Here is a 17,429-nt window from a genome sequence, read left to right as displayed (position 1 = left end):
TGAGGAAGTGAGAGGAAGCATCGCTGGAGCTCCGGGAGGTGGCAGCAGGAGCGGCCGCCGCTCACAGTTCAAACACTCCCCAACGGCCCCCTCGCTCCTCCTGCTGCTGCTGCTGCTGCTACTGCTGGTACTGCTGCTGTTACTGTTCCTGCTGGTGGTGGTGGAGTGCCTGGGTACCTGTGTCCTGGTAGTAGCCGTCCCACGTGGCCCCAGGGGCACAGTGAAGGGCACCATCGCTGATAGTGCTGGTGCTGGGGCAGCCTCACAGGTGATTTGACGCAGCTGCCTCTCTTATTTATTTATTTATTTATATATATATACAAGAAGGTACATTGGGATTGTGAGGATACATAGCATAGTAATTACATTCTTGTAAAGCCACTAGTACGCGCAGCGTTTCGGGCAGGTCCTTAATCTAAGAAACTAGTAAGTAGGTAAATACTTGCAAAATTTATAAAAATGATGCAGTTACATAGCATGAATCTTCGTGGTGAAGGGACCCATATGCGGCTAGGCTGTGTGGGCTGGACTGGGGCTGGGCTGAGGGCTGGGGCTGGGCTGAGGGCTTGGGTTGGGGGCTGGGGTTGGGGTTAGGCTGAGGGCTGGGGGCTGGGCTGGGGCTGAGGGCTGGGGTTAGGCTGAGGGCTGGGGGCTGGGCTAGGGCTGGGCTGGGGCTAGGGCTGGGCTGGGGTTGGGCTGGGCTGGGGTTGGGCTGAGGGCTGGGGTTGGCCTGGGGGCTGGGCTGGGGCTAGGCTGGGGCTGGAGCTGCACTTAGCAGGGCTTGCATCATATTGTGCTGGTTTTTAAATCCATGAGTGAGGTGTCTGGTACAATGTCAACCCTAACCTAACCCACCCCACCCCAGTCTAGCCCAATTCCAGCTTAATACTGTATATACAATTAAGAATTGGAAAATGAGTTGTGTGAAACGTGTGGACAATTTGACCACAGTACCCTGATTATAATTGACCTTTTGAAGAATGATCAGAATGAACATTCCTCCAAATTGTTCAGTATTTTGAACGTTTCACTGAGATCCGCCCTGTCATGCCTGGCTTGAAGTGTTGTTAACCCTGTGGCCCTCAACCGTTCCTGGTACGAGAGTTGACTTACCTCGATCTGGAGCAATTTTTGTTGCCTGGTGTTGCACCTTCTCCAGAGCAGCTGTCCTGAACATGAGGTCTCTGTGCTTTGATACAATAATTGAAGTGTAATTATGTAATCCAAGTACAATAATGTACCAGAGATTTATACAGTTGCATAACTGCCTGCTTTTTCTTTAAGTCGAAGGTACTCATGATTATCCCTGGGGCTTGGTTTCATTTAACATAGTGAAGACCTACAGTACTACATTTTATTTGGAAGTAAATCACACGTTCATTCGCGCCATACTTTCTCTTGTACTATTTACACGTACAAATCGTTGTTCCTAAATGCTAATCCTCATCTGAAACTCTTCCATGACAGATGTAATAGAACCTATAAGCACCACCACAGGTAAATATCTTTGATGTCCTCAGAGTCAAACTAAATCTGTGTAAACACTCCATGCAAATAAAAGCACCCAGTCTATATCACTCACTCTCTAATGACATGAAAAAATGAAATTAATAAAATTAAATTAATAAGTCAAATTTTTTTTCCAATCTATGCCTTATTCAAAAGTAAAACCAAAGAGTACTTAATTTCATCCTCAAAGTTTCCTAGCCTGTGAGCCGGAGGGAGGGTCGCCGGTTGGCCGAACGGACAGCACGCTGGACTTGTGATCCTGTGGTCCCGGGTTCGATCCCGGGCGCCGACGAGAAACAATGGGCAGAGTTTCTTTCACCCTATGCCCCTGTTAACTAGCAGTAAAATAGGTACCTGGGAGTTAGTCAGCTGTCATGGGCTGCTTCCTGGGGGTGGAGGCCTGGTCGAGGACCGGGCCACGGGGACACTAAAAAGCCCCGAAATCATCTCAAGATAATTCGAGAAGAGATCAAGATAACTGTGCTTCAAACTCCCACTGTCTTGTGCTACCCACTTCCCCTAATATTAGTACTAGTACTTAAGACATGCATCTTTACCAGTGCAATCATCCCCCCTGTCAATTTATATTGTAGTTATGTTGAACTTAAATTTTGCTACAATGTATCTCTTCATATTCACTTGTGTTAGTTTAAGGACCTGCCTGAAACACTGTATGTTAGTGGCTTTGTAAGACTGTAAGAACAATGTTATGTACTCTCACACACCCAATGTGCCTTCTTGTATATAAATAAATCAATAAAAATAATGTATATGAAGGTAATCATGGTGGTTTCAGTTAATTTACAGCACCTTAATAGCTCTTGCCAAGTAAAGAAATATAATATTACTATGCAAAGTTTGTGAAATGATTTTAATGGAAATTTAATACTGTATATAGTTCTTATACATTAAGGGGATGTAAAATGTTTCTCAAACTTCCTCAAACCCCTTCAATTTTTGTTTTGCATAATCTACATGGCAAATGCTCCAACTTTTTCTAAATGATCACCAACGTAACATGAGAACCAAGAAACAAATATATATAATATTTATAAATAAAAAATTGAAAATTTCAGATTTCAAATCGACGTTAAAATGTAAAGGACAGTTTTAGTTAGTTTTAGTTTAGTTCATTTATTATGCAACTCCAAAAGTTTGGCATTTATGAAAAATCCATGTAACGACATTTTAGAAGAGAGCTTTGCACACTGTGTGAAAATGGTGATAATCGGTCAAAAAAGGACTTTTTGATGCTGACTCAAAGTTGAAATTCCTATTTTAGAGATACTCTACTATAATTGAAGAATCATTTGTACTGAAATACAGTACAGGTATGTGAAAGTTGTAGGTCAATGTAAGAAAAAATAACTTCAAAAAACAAAATATAGGTATACTGTAATTATAATGGGTTAGGGGATATGTAAGTATACTTTAAATAGGTGATAAAGCCCTAATCTGGTCTCCATTCAGCAAAACAACCTAATGAGACAAAGAAAATAGTTTGAAATCTGTGAAAAAATTGGCCCCCAAAAATTAAGTCAAATTGTGCCACCTGTGGCTGAATTACATGTTGACCAATTTCATTCACACTGCACATACTTAGTGACGGGTGTGCATTCTTCAAGATGTAGAAGCCACAACAAAATCAAATAAGAAACAAAGGAGAAATTCCCCCCCCCCCCCCCCCCCCCCAAAAAAAAATAATGGAGGACACAAGAAATATTGGCATTGGGAAAGTTATTTATATGATATATAATAAAATACAGCAAACAGTATTTACAGTACAGTACTACAGTAGTAAAATACAGTACTTAATCATTATTATTTGTGAAATTTTGTCGTCTAGGTGGCAATCGGCCATCCTAGAAGGCACCAGTTGCATACCCACTCATCCTTACTACTACTACTACTCTTCTCTGTGTGTCGGACAAGTGCTGCATCTCTTTATCACTGCATTAATATGAATTCCACTAACTAGGTGTTATTGTTATCAGTACCAGTTGCACACTTTTTTTAATTCATATAAAATCCATTTCTTAGCATATTGGGATGTAATTTTCACAATAATGATGCCAAATAACGTTGACTTTTTTAACATTTTATACTACAGTATATATCATGTGGATGAATTTTTTTTTATTGTTTTATGTCCCCTTAAAACAATCCTGCTGCACTGTAATATGAAATATATTAATAGCTGATATGAAACCTGTCGGTCTTCTGACAATTAGATCTCTTTGTTTAAACTTTTCAGGAGCATGTTTATGACACCTGGAAACCTGCAGGTGTCTGCTGGTGTTGGCGGCACTGCCTGTACATTGGTGAAGGTGTACGTGCGTACACGTCCTCTTCTTCAACAAGAATTAGAAAATGGAGCAAAAAACATCTTGGATATTTATCCCTCTGACAAGCAGGTATCTGAATACTGTAATGTATAAGCTATCGATTATATTAGGTATACAAGATTCTTGTAGTATCCTTAGCATACATACATGGTAAGGCCTCCTTGCCTCCTATTAGGTCGTGGATACAAACAGATTGGCACTTTAACGGCCTTCTGGAACCAATTGAGTTAGAGTTCCGAGGTTCCACTTGTATCCTTACCCTCATTCTGCATTCTGGAACATAATTAATAAAAACATTTCTGAATCATTATAGTTTTAAAGATTTCTCAGCATTCTCCAGTGGTGTGATCAATGTAAATATCCCTATATACCACCTAAATCCGGACCTTACAACAGATTCCTCGATACTTCGGACTGAATTTAACCACTGGATCTTCCTTCCAAATGTTGAATGTTTCAGAAAAAAGTCCAGATTTCAAGTGGATCCTTGTGAAATTCCAATCATTAGGCAAAGTAATGTCCTGCACATATTTTTACTAAAAAAAAATTCAAATATTTCTGGATAAACAAAAAAGGGAAGATTTCTAAAAAAAAAACTCAAATATCATGCAAATCTGGATCAGGTGTAGAATGTTATGCTGTACAACAATCCAGATGATGGAAGTGCATATGTACACCCTGGAAACACAAACCGAAACTGTCTCTATTTTCCACTTGTTACAACTTACAATAAAGTTGTTACATCTTGGCTTAACGTGTTTATGACGTACTAGAACGTTGTTACAACTTGCTATATGGGTTGTTATAACCGGTTAGGAGGTGATAAAACTTGTTAGAACGTTGTACCAACGTCGTAGTTTCGGTGTGTGTTTGACGGGCATTGTGTTATATAGTGAGGGGCATGATGTTTTATAATATGTGCTGTCCCCCATTTGATTAATAATTTTTTTTTTATTTTTCAGGTAGTGGTTGATGGGGCTGATAAAATATTCCAGTATGATGATGTATTTCAAGACAGTTGCTCACAAGATGAAGTATATAGGACGGCAGTGGCACCTCTGGTGGCCAAGGTAGAGAGTGGTCACAATGCGACAGTTTTCGCATATGGCCAAACTGGATCAGGAAAGACATTCACCATGGGCACAAATCCCTGTATTGCAAAGGTTAATTTTATTTGTATTTAAGTTTGTCTTATGAACTGGGTTAATTTTCCTATAGTGAGTTTTTTGTCATTAGTTTCACTTCTCATATTTGCCTAATTGATAAGATAAAATGGAGGCCAAAATTAAGTTTAGTATATACTAAACCTTTAATTACTTTATATTAATACTATCTATGACATGCAGGTTTATGTAAGATTTGTTTAGTATTGGTGCTGATATCACAACACTGCTTACAGGAGGGTGAAGGCATTTTACAAAGAGCAATGCAGGCACTCCTTGGCAAGGATGAGAATCATCAGCCGTCACAAGACATGGGAACTGAGGGTTCGCGGAGTCTCAAGATCTCGATGATGGAGGTCTACAATGAGGCCATCTTTGACCTCTTGGGCCCAACCAGAGTGTCTCTGGAAACAAAACCTGCAACTGATGGAGGTAGGATTATGATGGTGAATCGTAATATTTGTGGTAGGAATATTTGTTCTTATTTAGATGAACAAATATGCTTATATTTGTTCATCTAAATCTGTAGTAAGGTTGGACAGTAACCATGTAAGGCCTATTATGTAAACGTTAATTACTGTATTTCATAGTTTATCATGTGAGTTTTTACTGAAACTTCTTTGCTAATTTAGTCAGTCTTAATGTTGTGACATTTGTCCATTTGTAAAAGTTTGTTTTAATTATCTGAAATAAATGATTATATTTTATGCAATCGCTCCTTAACTTTGTATTATAACTCGGTGCGGTTTCATGTTCTGAGTGTGTAGGTGGGTTTGTGTATGTTCTCTCCTGTTTGTCTGATTTCAAAGTAGTGGTCAGTGGGTGAATCATTCCGTTGACTATGGAAGACATTTGGGTTTTCACAGGTGGATCCATTCACTTTGTGGAATTAGTCCCCCTCCCCCTTGCTAGTGTGGTGTGGAGGCATTTTTATTTTTACTGGTGTCAGTGGAATTTTCTGTATCTTTTCCTCTGGTCTGGGGCTTCTCCTTTGTCTTGATCAACAGGGCTGGTTTATAGTCACCTGTAAGGGGACCAGATGACTAGTTTTGTCACATTTATAGCTTTCATTGGAGCAGTATAGGGTGGATTGACAGGCCTATTGCCTCCTGCTTCTTCAGCCATTTTCTCCTGTCTGTTCCAGTGGTTGTTTTTTCTAGCTTGGATCTCATTGGATGGCCTGTTGATGCTTACACTGTTACCTCTAATCATTCAGCCATGGCCCAGTTCATCTTATTGGCATTTGTGGTTGATGTATGTTCATCCCCTTCCTTTAAGATGGCAGGCTTTCTTTCACCTCTGGCTGGCCAATTACAGTGCATCATGCCCGGCCCCATTGGAGGTGCATCGTGCCCTGTCCCATTGGAGGTGGGTCGTGCCCTGCTCCATTGGAGGTGCTGTCATTTTTGCATATTCCACAGGAGCTCATGTGGATGCACTGTTTGTTAATCCTGTGATGTTGGTCACTTGTTCTCTGGCTTGCTTTTTTCTGATGGTTTGACATGTCGTCTGGTTTAGCCATCCTGAGGCTTATCCTTATGTTCTTGTGTGCAACTTAATGGCTCTTGTTAGCCTTCTTTGTCAATGTCTTCCATGGTGAATATTCAGGTTGGAGGTTTTTGGTGCTATAACAGGATGCTGGCTTCTGGCTGCTTGGTAAATGTCTCTTGGTTGATTCACCTTGTTGCTGAGTAGCTGTGTCTGTTCTTTGTCTTTTTCTCCCCCTTTTCAAGGTAAGCCCTGGCCGATTTATTTTATTTTTAGGATCGTCTGATATTGTAATGGCTGTATAATGAGGTAGCATTGGGGGAGCATTTGTTAAACTACTGCAGTGGTTTAACACTGTGCAGTGCTTCTTGCCCATGATAATCATAGACAGATCATACATATGAAAAAAATTTAGTTTTTTACCATCCTAGGACTGTTAGTCTGACTTTAATGGACCTGTTTGTGGCATCGCCTTCAAGTGGCGCCCGAGGCACGTGCCACACTTGCCGTACACCACTGTATAGCAAACATTCAAAGTTTTGTTTAGTGTATTCTCTTTAAAGTTTGCTTCCAAATTCAAAGTGCTGTGCTGTTCTGGCTTGTGTAATATATGATTATTTTTCTATGACAATTTAACAGTGGTACAATTTATTTCTTAAATTGCATCAAAGGTATGTCAGCAGTTGGAATGGTGGAGAAGGAAATAAAAAGCATTGAGGAAGGGCTAATATTTCTAGAAAAGGGGAATAAATTACGAAGTGTCGGATCAACGGCGATGAATCAGCATTCTTCACGCTCCCATGCTGTTATATACCTCACATTAAAAGTAAGTGTTTTTCTTATATGTCCTCTCTGTTGTGGCTATTTGTGAAATGTCAGTTATGCCCAGTACTATACTCTACTGCTGCTTCTTACTGGTTGGCCTTGGCACTGTCTTGCTTTGTTTGTTGGTTGGCCTTGGCACTGTCTTGCTTTTTTTTTGGGTGAAGGTTTCTTCTTCCCCTTTCAAGTTGCCTTGGTAGCTCCCCATACCTGCCCCCCTTTAAACCCTACTTCCCCGTGGGGGCTTTGGGCAGTGTGTTAGTTGGGGAGGCAGGTGGAACCCTGGGGTGACCTGAGCTGCCCTCTGCTTGCTCACTGGTATACTAGTGCTTGATTTGTTGGCATCAAGCAAAATACTGCATTCCTTAGTTCTGTCTTTCCTTTCTTTCATCAAGATACATAACTTGTTTTGCTTTGCCTGCATGGTATCATCTGGTCATTTTATTTCGTTATCGGGTTGTTTAGATCTCTGCTTCTATTGTCTCCGAGCACACCAGATTATGGTCCCGGTGATGGGTAGGCCCGTACAAATCCAGAAGTCTGGTAGCTGGCTCTGTCTGGTACTAAAGCCAGTGGTGTTCAGTAGGCCTGCACAATTCCAGAAGCTTGGTGCTTAACTTACCTATCAGTGACGATGGAGGAGTGAGATCTAGCTCTTTATGCCCTGCCACCTAGCTGTTTATTCCTGCTGTGCTAATTATCTTTTTAATCATTACCATTTTCATCATATTTTGTCTTAAAAGTTGTGGATGGAATTGCTTCAACAATCTCTTCCTTTGATGCATTCCACTTGCCGACCATTGTTACCTGGAATGAGAACTTCCTGACATCTCTTCGACTCTATTGCATGTGCAGCTTCCATTCTTATTCCCCCCCTTGTCCTACCTCTAATTAGTTTAAATAGCCTTCCGTTATCCACTTTATTTTCCCTAAAGATCTTTTACATAGTTATCATATCCCCTCTGTTTCTTATCTCCTAAAGTTGTGAGGCTGAGTTTTCTCATCCTGTCCTCATAGGTGAGGCCTCTGAATTCTGGTACCAACCTACTTGCAAACCTCTAAACTCTCAAGCTTGTCTTTATGCTTAACAAGGTGGGTATTCCATGTTGGTATACTTAAAGTTATTGTTTCATGTAAGCAGTGTGTATGGACTTGAAAGCTCCTTGTTTTGATTCTTAAATGATCGTCTTATGTTTGGTAACTTCCCACATGCTTCTGATGTTATCCTCTCAACATGAGCTTTTGGTGTTAATGTTGGGATTGTCTACTCCAATGTCTATTTCTCTTATTGTTTAATTTTCTTTTCCTTATGATGTAATTAAATACAGTTCTCATCCATTCTACCTATTTTCATTAATTTACACTTATTTGAATTGAATTCCAATAACCATTTATCTACTCCTGAAATTTGCCAAAATTTTCTTGCTGCACCCTACAGTCCTCTTCACTTCTTACTCTTCTCATTAACTTGGCATTATTTGTAAACGTCAACATGTATGAGCTCACTTCCTCTGCAAGATCATTTACATAAATTAAAACGAGTAATGATCCCAGGACATCTTGTTCAAATATTCCTATACCCAGTTGCCCAGCCACTTGGGCTGGACGGTAGAGCGACGGTCTCGCTCTCGGTCTCGTGAAGGTCGATGTTCAATCTCCAACTGTCGAAGTGGTTGGGCACCATTCCTCTCCCCCTTTCCATCCCAAATCCTTATCCTAATCCCTTCCAAGGTCTATATAGTCGTAATGGCTTGGTGCTATATTGTGATAGTTCTCTCCCGTATTCTGTCCAGTGTCTTTCTGTTATCCCTGCTTGTCTCTGCACTTTGTGCAATGGTCTCTTGTGAGGAATTGCATGAAAAGCTTTTTGGCAATCTAGAAAGATGTGTACTTATCCTTCCTTCTCTTGTCTTATTTTGGTGAACCTGTCATAGAATTAAGTGAAAATGGCTAAACATGGTAATTGTGTGGCTGTCTCTGGAATCGGAACCACTGTTGAGCTACTGAGTATGCCCAGTAAAGGGGATTTCTTTACATTCAATGCTTTCTTTTTTGGGGGGATCATTGCAGAATGGCAAGCATTGTGGATGCCTCAAGCTCGTCGACCTAGCTGGAGCGGAGGGTGTTGGCCGAGCACAGACGTCGGGACAGAAGTTTACTGAAGGTGTCAACATTAACAAAGGCTTGCTAACACTAGGAAAGGTTCTGTCTGCACTAAGCAGCATAACAGTTGTTCATGTTCCTTACAGGTATGATACAATTTTAGTACTCTTAGACATTCCTCCAATCTGATTACACGTACTTAGGTTCCAGTCGTGATTGGATATGTACAGTAGTCGTGATTGAATATTTAGTTGAATCCTCCCAGCCACAAAAAGTTATAATGTTGTGTACAAAAGTACATGACAGTACATTATAGCTTCACTAGATACTTTAACCAAGCACCACAAAATATTGTATTGGTAATAACACAGCCTTGCCTCCTAAAATGGCAGTATGTGCTTATAGTAATTATGTGGCTGATAGTACAAATGTCATGATGGCTCAGGAGAAAGTAGACTTTTGTATTATTGAATTTGAACAGACTGAAAGTTTTCTATTTGTTGCTAATAAAACCTAGCCATCTTAAGCCTAATATAGTGCATACATGTGCTATACTAGGCCTAAGAATATTTAAGTTTGGTTTTTAGCTTAATTTTTCCAGACTATATAAAATACAAAAATTGGCTTACTGGGGCTACATACCAAAGTTGCTGGCTGTGGTGGAGTGAGGAAAGCTCACAAGGACATTACAATTCACAAGTGCTCATGGAACAATTGTTCAGCCGAGCCTTGCATATTGCATCACCTGAGATATGGAAAAAGTTTAAAACTAGTTCACCTGAGGGAGGAATCGCCAGCATCAGAGAAGATAAGTGTTTGCTTATAACCTTTGCTAAACAGCATACCAGGGATGCTAATTCTAAAACCACAACTCAAGTCGATTAAAATACAAGAAACTCGACTGACAAAGTACTCACAAAAAGTAATTATTTAGGAAAGCCAATGCTTAACTATGACAACAGAAAACCAGTTACTGAGGAAAATGAACTAGTGAGAGGTTTTAGCACCAGAGGAGTGTAATGGGCTGGGTGGCCCCAGACCCCTGGTAGACTAGCACTGCAGGGGGAAAGCAGCAAGGTGATAATTTGCTTGTTTGAATAATTTTGAGTTTTGTTTGGTGTTCTGTCAAAACTATTTTCTGCGAGTGTCTTGATTTTTTGCATTTTATCTGCCTTTCTTGGGAGCCCCATGGTGGTTACTGGAAGCCATCTTGCTGAGATGGCTCCATACTGGTGGGTCACATCAGTCAGGAAAGATGTTTGGCCTACTGAGGATGGAGCCACAATCTAGGCCCCTTCAGAGGTGCAGGGAGCGAGTGACACTTCACCACACCACAGGGAAAGCGTCCGGAAAGTTGGCAAAACATTTTAGACAACTGGAAGGTTCACAGAAAGTGAAACCTTGAACCTGCCAAGCAGCTCTGTAAAAGAGTTGCAGAGTTGCTTGAAACAAGGGCTTCTTTCAAACTAGCTAGAAACTTCTTAGTACTGAATCCCCACAACCAAGGGGGCCTGACCACCGCTCTCGGCCAACAGGTTAAGCATGTTTAATGAATATGGTATGGTGATAATATCTGGACCTTCTTCAGTTTTGATATGCATGTCTTTGGGTATTATTGCAAATTTAATAATCATGTGTGCATATCTTTAACCCATGTTAGTGTGAAACAGTATTGATGATATTAGATTGATATGTTTTTTCATATTTTCAGGGACTCTATATTGACAAGACTTCTTAAAGATTCTCTTAGTGGAAACTGCCAAACTGCAATGATTGCTTGTGTGAACCCCGCAGACTTCAACAAGTATGAGACAACGAATACATTACGATATGCTGAGCACGCTAAAAATATCAGACTGAAACCTCAAGCCTTATCCACTGTCAAGGTATGTTATGATTTTTTATACTTCCTAGGCTGGAGTTGACCTCTCCCACTATGTGAAAAGCCTCATAAGAGCAGCATAAAGAACACCACCAGTTCAGTAGTGGTCATAGATTTTCACTATCATTGCTCCAATAGAATAGAGCAACTTCAAAAGTGTGTGCATTGGCAGGTGTGTTGGTATGGCATGACCTATTGTTTTGATGGGTGGTGTTTAGTAGCTTGACTGCTTGACACACCTCCCTGACAAGAAGGTACATTGATTACCATTTCATGTTGCTTTTGCTATATTTTTCCTTTCTCCTTCATGGCTATATTTTATGTTGCCTGCATTGCAGGTTCCCGTGCTTTGTATTTAACTTTGATTATGGTTCTGGGTTCACTTCCTAGGTAGTTAATTGGCCTGCATTTACCCTGGCCCACTAAAATAATTAAAACTAAATGGGTAGAACACTTGGAGAAAAATGATATAATGACAGACAGACTGTATGGTTTTCAATCTGGAAGATCCTGTGTAAGGAATTTACTCAGTTTCTATGATAGACCCAGAGATTTTACAAGAAAGAGATGAATGGGGTGACTGCATGTATCCGGACCTAAAAAGTGCTTTCAACAGAGTTCCCTATGAGAGGTTGTTCTGGAAACTGGAACATACTGGAGGAGTAACAGGTAACCTTCTAACATGGATGACAAATTTTCTGACAAAAATGAGGACAGTAATTAGAAGCAATATATCAAACTGGAGAGATGTCACGAGTGAAGTACCACAGGGTTCAGTTCTTGCACCAGTAATGTTCATTGTCTACATAAACAATCTATCAGGTGGAATTCAGAATTATATGAAATGTTTGCTGATGATGCTAAGATAATAGGGAAGGAAGATTAGAAACTTAGACGATTGTCATGCCCTTAAAGAAGACCCGGACTTGGATTCATAAAGCAGTTACGCAAGGACTTGTGAACATGTACATCTTTCCTCATTCTTTGACACCTTTGGTTACATTTATTAAACGGGTTACAAGCATGAAAACTTCCCAATCGACTGTTGCTATTGTTATAACTTTGGTGCTTCGGAGCTCATTAATTGTTTAATAATTGTAAACAATGCCACCAAAGATTGAGAAAAGATCTACAGGTTCGTAAGTGCTTGCGTAACTGCTTCGTGAATCCGGATCTTGGACAAAAACAAGTGTATTGAGCACAACCAGGCAAATGAAATTTAATGTGAATGAATGCCATGTTATGGAATGTGGAATAATAGAACAGACTTCACACAACCTAAAAATTGTGAGAAATCTTGAAAGAATTCTGATAAAGAACAGGATCTAGGGGTGGTTCTAGGTAGAAAACTATCACCTGAGGACCACATAAAGAACATCGTGCAAGGAGCCTACCTATACTTTCCAAATTCAGAATTACTTTTAAATATATGAATGGTGAAATACTAAAGAAATTGTTCACAACCTTTTATTAGACCAAATTGTAATATGCAGCAGTTGTATGGTGCCCATATCTGAAGTACATCAACAAACTGGAAATGGTGCAAAGACTGGCAACTAAATGGCTCCCAAAACTGAAGGACAAGAGCTATGAGGAGAGGTTAGAGGCATTAAATATGGCAAAACAGGAAGATAAAGAGAGTCAGTATGATGTTGACCAGACCACACACTAGAAAGTGAAGGGATGACAACGTTTCGGTCCATCCTGAACCATTCTCAAGTCGATTGTGAGAATGGTCCAGGACGGACCAAAACTTCGTCGTCCCTTCACTTTCTAGCGTGTGGTTTGGTCAACATATTTCAGCCACGTTATTGTGACTCCTCGTCTGCACAGGCAGTATGATCATTCCGTTCAAATGGTAACTGGAATTTATAAAATTGATAGGGAAGAATTCTTGGGACCTGAAACTTCAAGAACAACAGGTCATAGATTTAAACTAACTAAACAAAGTTGCTGAAGAAATAAAAGAAAATTAACTTTTTGCAAACAGAGTTGTAGATGGTTGGAACAAGTTAGGTGAGGTGGTGGAGGCCAAAAAAATCAGTAGTTTCAAAGCGTTAAATGATAAGAGTGCTGGGAAGACGGGACACCATGAGCGTAGCTCTCATCCTGTAACTACACTTAGGTAATTACTTGAGATAGATGCTAAGGTGTTGAGGTTTTTCCTTTTTGAGCATCCTCACTTCCAGATAGTGCATGAGACTTGTTCTCCACAGGTAGGCCTGTTGATGGGGGAGTGTAGTAGTTAGCTGCGTATTGTCTTGTCTTGCTGTGATAATGCCTAACCCTGCACCTTGTACATATTAGGGCGTTGCTCTTTTACCAAGGGTCGGCTAGGATTGTGTACAGTGGTACCTGTACTTCGGTTTACGAACACTCCTGTTTACGAACTTTTCGGGTTACGAGCCCGATTTGTTTGAAAAATTTGAATCAGGATACGAACTTTACCTCGGGATACGAGTTTGTTGATACGCGTATGGCGACCTAGCGTGTGGTGGCACGGCGATCGCACCTCAGTTTACCAGTGCCTCGCGCCCAGTGACTATCCCGCCTGAATTCTTCGCAAGGATTTACAGTTTCTTTTTGGATTTTTGGCTATTTGACCATAAGTTATTATATATCTCGCCATGGGTCCCAAGAAAGCCAGTGGTAAGGTTCACGGCAAGAAATCACCTGTGAGAATGACCATAGAGGTAAAACAAGAGATCATTCGTAAGCATGAAAATGGTACTCGTGTTGTTGAACTAGCTAGGCAGTACAACAAATCCATGTCAACGATATGCACTGTACTTGCCAAGAAAAAGGACATTTTGAGTGCTAAAGTAGCAAAGGGCGTTTCAACAATCACGAAACAAAGAACACAAATACTTGAGGATGTGGAAAAGTTGTTATTAATTTGGATACACAACAAGGAGTTAGTGGGTGATAGTGTTTTAAGAGGCCATTATGTGATGGCTCACTACTGACAAGTGTTGCAAAGAAGGGAAAAACAATCTTCAATGGAATGTTTCCATGTGAGAAAATCAAGCAGTGAGCCACAACCAGGACCTAGTGGTATGCAAGCAAAACGTGCCAGAGAGTGCACTCCAGAGAAATCTTGACTGCCTTATGTTATAATGGAAGGGGGACTCCCCTTCCAAACAGTAACACCTCTCCTCCCCCTCCCCTCCTCACCATCTTCAATACGCTAACAGGAGTCATCAGCAAGGGTAAGTAATAACTTGAACATACTTTTGTAGTGAAGATTTGGGTGAATTAGGTATAAAATTTACTTTGAAGTGAAGTTTTTTGGGAGTCGGGAACGGATTAATTCATTTCCCATTATTTCTTTTTGGGGAAAATCGCTTCGGTTTACAAATTTTCCGGTTACGAACCTTCTCCAGGATCGGATTAAATTCTTAAACCGTGGTACCCCTGTAAATCATTGTTCTTTTCTGTGGCTGCTAGCACTTTCCCCACCATGTACTTATGGAAGGGGGGTTCAAACTTTGTTCAGTTCAGCTTAGATGCTCATTTTGCACCTGGAATGCCTGCCTATCTGAGTGGTTAGTTTCCCTCATCCTCAACATGTTTACAGTCTTAGGTGGGCTGTTTTAGCTTCCCCTTTCATTTATATACATGAATGCAATTTCAGCGCAGTGGTTGTGTTAACCGAAGCTGCCCGAAACGCTGCGCGTGCTAGTGGCTTTACAAGACTGTAATTACCATAATTGTATCCTCACATTCCTTATGTACATTCTTGTATATGCATAAATAAATAAATAAATAAATGAAAGGCCACTCCTTCCACCCTGGTCCCCCCCCCCACCAGGGAGGCTTCGACTCTTTCTCTTCATAGCTGTGTCGGTTTTAGATCTTTGTCCACCTGTGTGCAAAAGAAAAAAGAAAAAAATATTTATGTACGATCCTATTGGCTCATACGAGGCAGGTCCTGTTTATATCCACAATACAGTATAAATTGATGCTACCTCATATGGGCCAGTACGCCTTCTGTAGTTCCTTTATTATTATGTTCAAATAATTGGTTGACCTGGTTTACTTCATTAAAACTGTGGAGTTGTGAAAACAATATGAATATCAATGATATACATATCATGTAATAAAAATTAAATTTCAGACCATGATGATTACCGCACTGGCATAGTAACATTTCTGGCGACGACCACATTTACATAGTAAGCAATCATGAAACTATAACAGGATATTCTTCATGTGTCAAAGTCAATTTCACTACTACCATATAGAGCTACTATATCCACATTAGCATCATTGGTGTGTAAAACCCAGACAATAATAGTGTAAATCAATGTATTGTGATAACCTCATTACTGTACGTGTGAATGAATGTATGATAACTGCACTTTAAATGTTAATACACTGTACAGTCCTGTCTTAAGCTCACTTATCCAGACTATATGGAAGAGATCTCCTCACTGGATAAGCCAGACATGTGGATAAGCAGAATTCTAACCAGGAAAGTCCAAAAATGACCATATTTAAATTTTTTTTATACCACAACTAATTCAAATTTCCACACCTTCTATAAATCAAAAATATTATTTAAGACAAATGTCAGGTTACCTTCTAGTAGTTTGTCTTGTTTGATACTGTAGATCTTGAAATGTGTAGTTCTTGAAAATTTACTTAACCTAATCTCTGGTTATCTGGACTCCTGTCCAGATATACTTCTTGCCATATCTGGACTTCTGTCCAGATATGGCAAAGTTATGCCAGAAAATTACAATTTTGTTCAGATTTTGTCAAGTGGGCTTGGTGCAAAGCCCACTGTTGAGCGGGCTTGGGGTAACAAGCTTGTACAGTGTCTATAAACATCTACTACACTGTACTGGTATCTCACCTTTTTGTCTCCTGGTTGATGCCTCCACACCCTATGAGACTGGGAGATGCACTAATGATGATGCATGCATTAATGTTATGTATATGTACAGTATTCTGTAAATTTTAATTATTTGTACTGCTTTTTTCAGAGGCATGGTGTGAAACGCCGCTGTGATGAAACATTTGCCACTCCATTAGTAAGGAAGAAAGGTACAATGCCTTTGGTTTCGCACAATAGTACAATTTCCACTCCAGGACACAAGCCAACAGCAAGACCTTTGCTTCCCTCGCTCAATGTCACTATTGCTACTCCATCAGGCGGGTAAGTTACAACATGTTCATCTTTGGTAACTGTGTCCTTCCATTAGTCACATTATTCTGACCAGGCACATTGCCTTAATGGTGGATCTCACTATAATATAGTAATTTTATTCATTAAATATACATATGAACGTACAACAGTGGTTTATTTGTAGATACAGAGGTTGCATATAAAATAAAGCCACTAATATGCAAATCATTTTTGGGCAAATGCTAGTCTGATGAATTGTAATTGGAACAGGAAACTATAGAAGAGAAACACAATTTCAAAATATTTTTCACATATGCAAAATCAAAATCAAACACTTCTGCCAGTATTGAACCAAGACTTACAACTGAAGATTCATTCATAGAAGACGACAAAATTTGTGAAATCCTAAAAAGATCCATATGAGGCTATGTTTAGCACCCTATTAAACAACAAGAAAGTTGAAGATCCAGACAGCTTCTTTATGAATGATATCCAAACCCCTTACAATATAACTGATATTAACATGAACACAAGACTTTGAGACTTTGAAAAAGAAATTGACAATATGCCCATGCACTCAGCTCTGGATTGTGACTTGTGGAATTGAATATTCATGAAGAAATGTAAAGTACCAGTAGCATGAGTGCTCTCAGTGTAATATGGATAAATGTTTGGATACAGGAGAGATTCCAGAAGCACTTGAGTCAGCAGATATAGCTTCACTATACAGGGGAGGTAGCAAAGCTTTTTGAAAAAAAATATAGGCCGTTGCAGTAACATCGCACATAATGAAAATTTTTGAACGAGTGATTAGGAATTATATCTCCAGTTTTATGGTAAACAATAAACTTCACAACTCGTATCAACATGGATTTAGAGCAGGAAGTTCCTGTCTTTGATAATTACTCAACCACTATGACAATCATGAAACCATTAGAAGAAAAACAAAATGCAGATACTGTATACACAGACTTTGCAAGAGCATG

At 39.9% G+C, this 17,429-nt stretch overlaps 1 protein-coding gene across 4 annotated transcripts in view; it reads left to right on the top strand.

Moving 5' to 3' along the window:
- The window catches only part of LOC123762887 (uncharacterized), a 226,765-nt gene continuing 209,336 nt past the window's right edge, over positions 1-17,429 (top strand). For 2 of the 4 annotated variants that reach the window (XM_069302006.1, XM_069302004.1), the window contains exons 1-8: positions 1-268; positions 3,764-3,923; positions 4,817-5,017; positions 5,254-5,449; positions 7,177-7,331; positions 9,398-9,576; positions 11,142-11,316; positions 16,301-16,473. In XM_069302006.1, the coding sequence (XP_069158107.1) occupies positions 3,768-3,923; positions 4,817-5,017; positions 5,254-5,449; positions 7,177-7,331; positions 9,398-9,576; positions 11,142-11,316; positions 16,301-16,473 (1,235 nt within the window). In that variant the 5' untranslated portion in view covers positions 1-268; positions 3,764-3,767. The remainder of the gene's footprint in view (positions 269-3,763; positions 3,924-4,816; positions 5,018-5,253; positions 5,450-7,176; positions 7,332-9,397; positions 9,577-11,141; positions 11,317-16,300; positions 16,474-17,429) is intronic. The other 2 variants (XM_069302007.1, XM_069302005.1) reach the window with 1 other exon arrangement.

The sequence above is a fragment of the Procambarus clarkii genome, chromosome 47 (genome assembly GCF_040958095.1).
Source record: "Procambarus clarkii isolate CNS0578487 chromosome 47, FALCON_Pclarkii_2.0, whole genome shotgun sequence".
In the NCBI taxonomy this organism is placed as follows: domain Eukaryota; kingdom Metazoa; phylum Arthropoda; class Malacostraca; order Decapoda; family Cambaridae; genus Procambarus; species Procambarus clarkii.
This window is presented reverse-complemented; position numbering and strand designations above follow the sequence as displayed.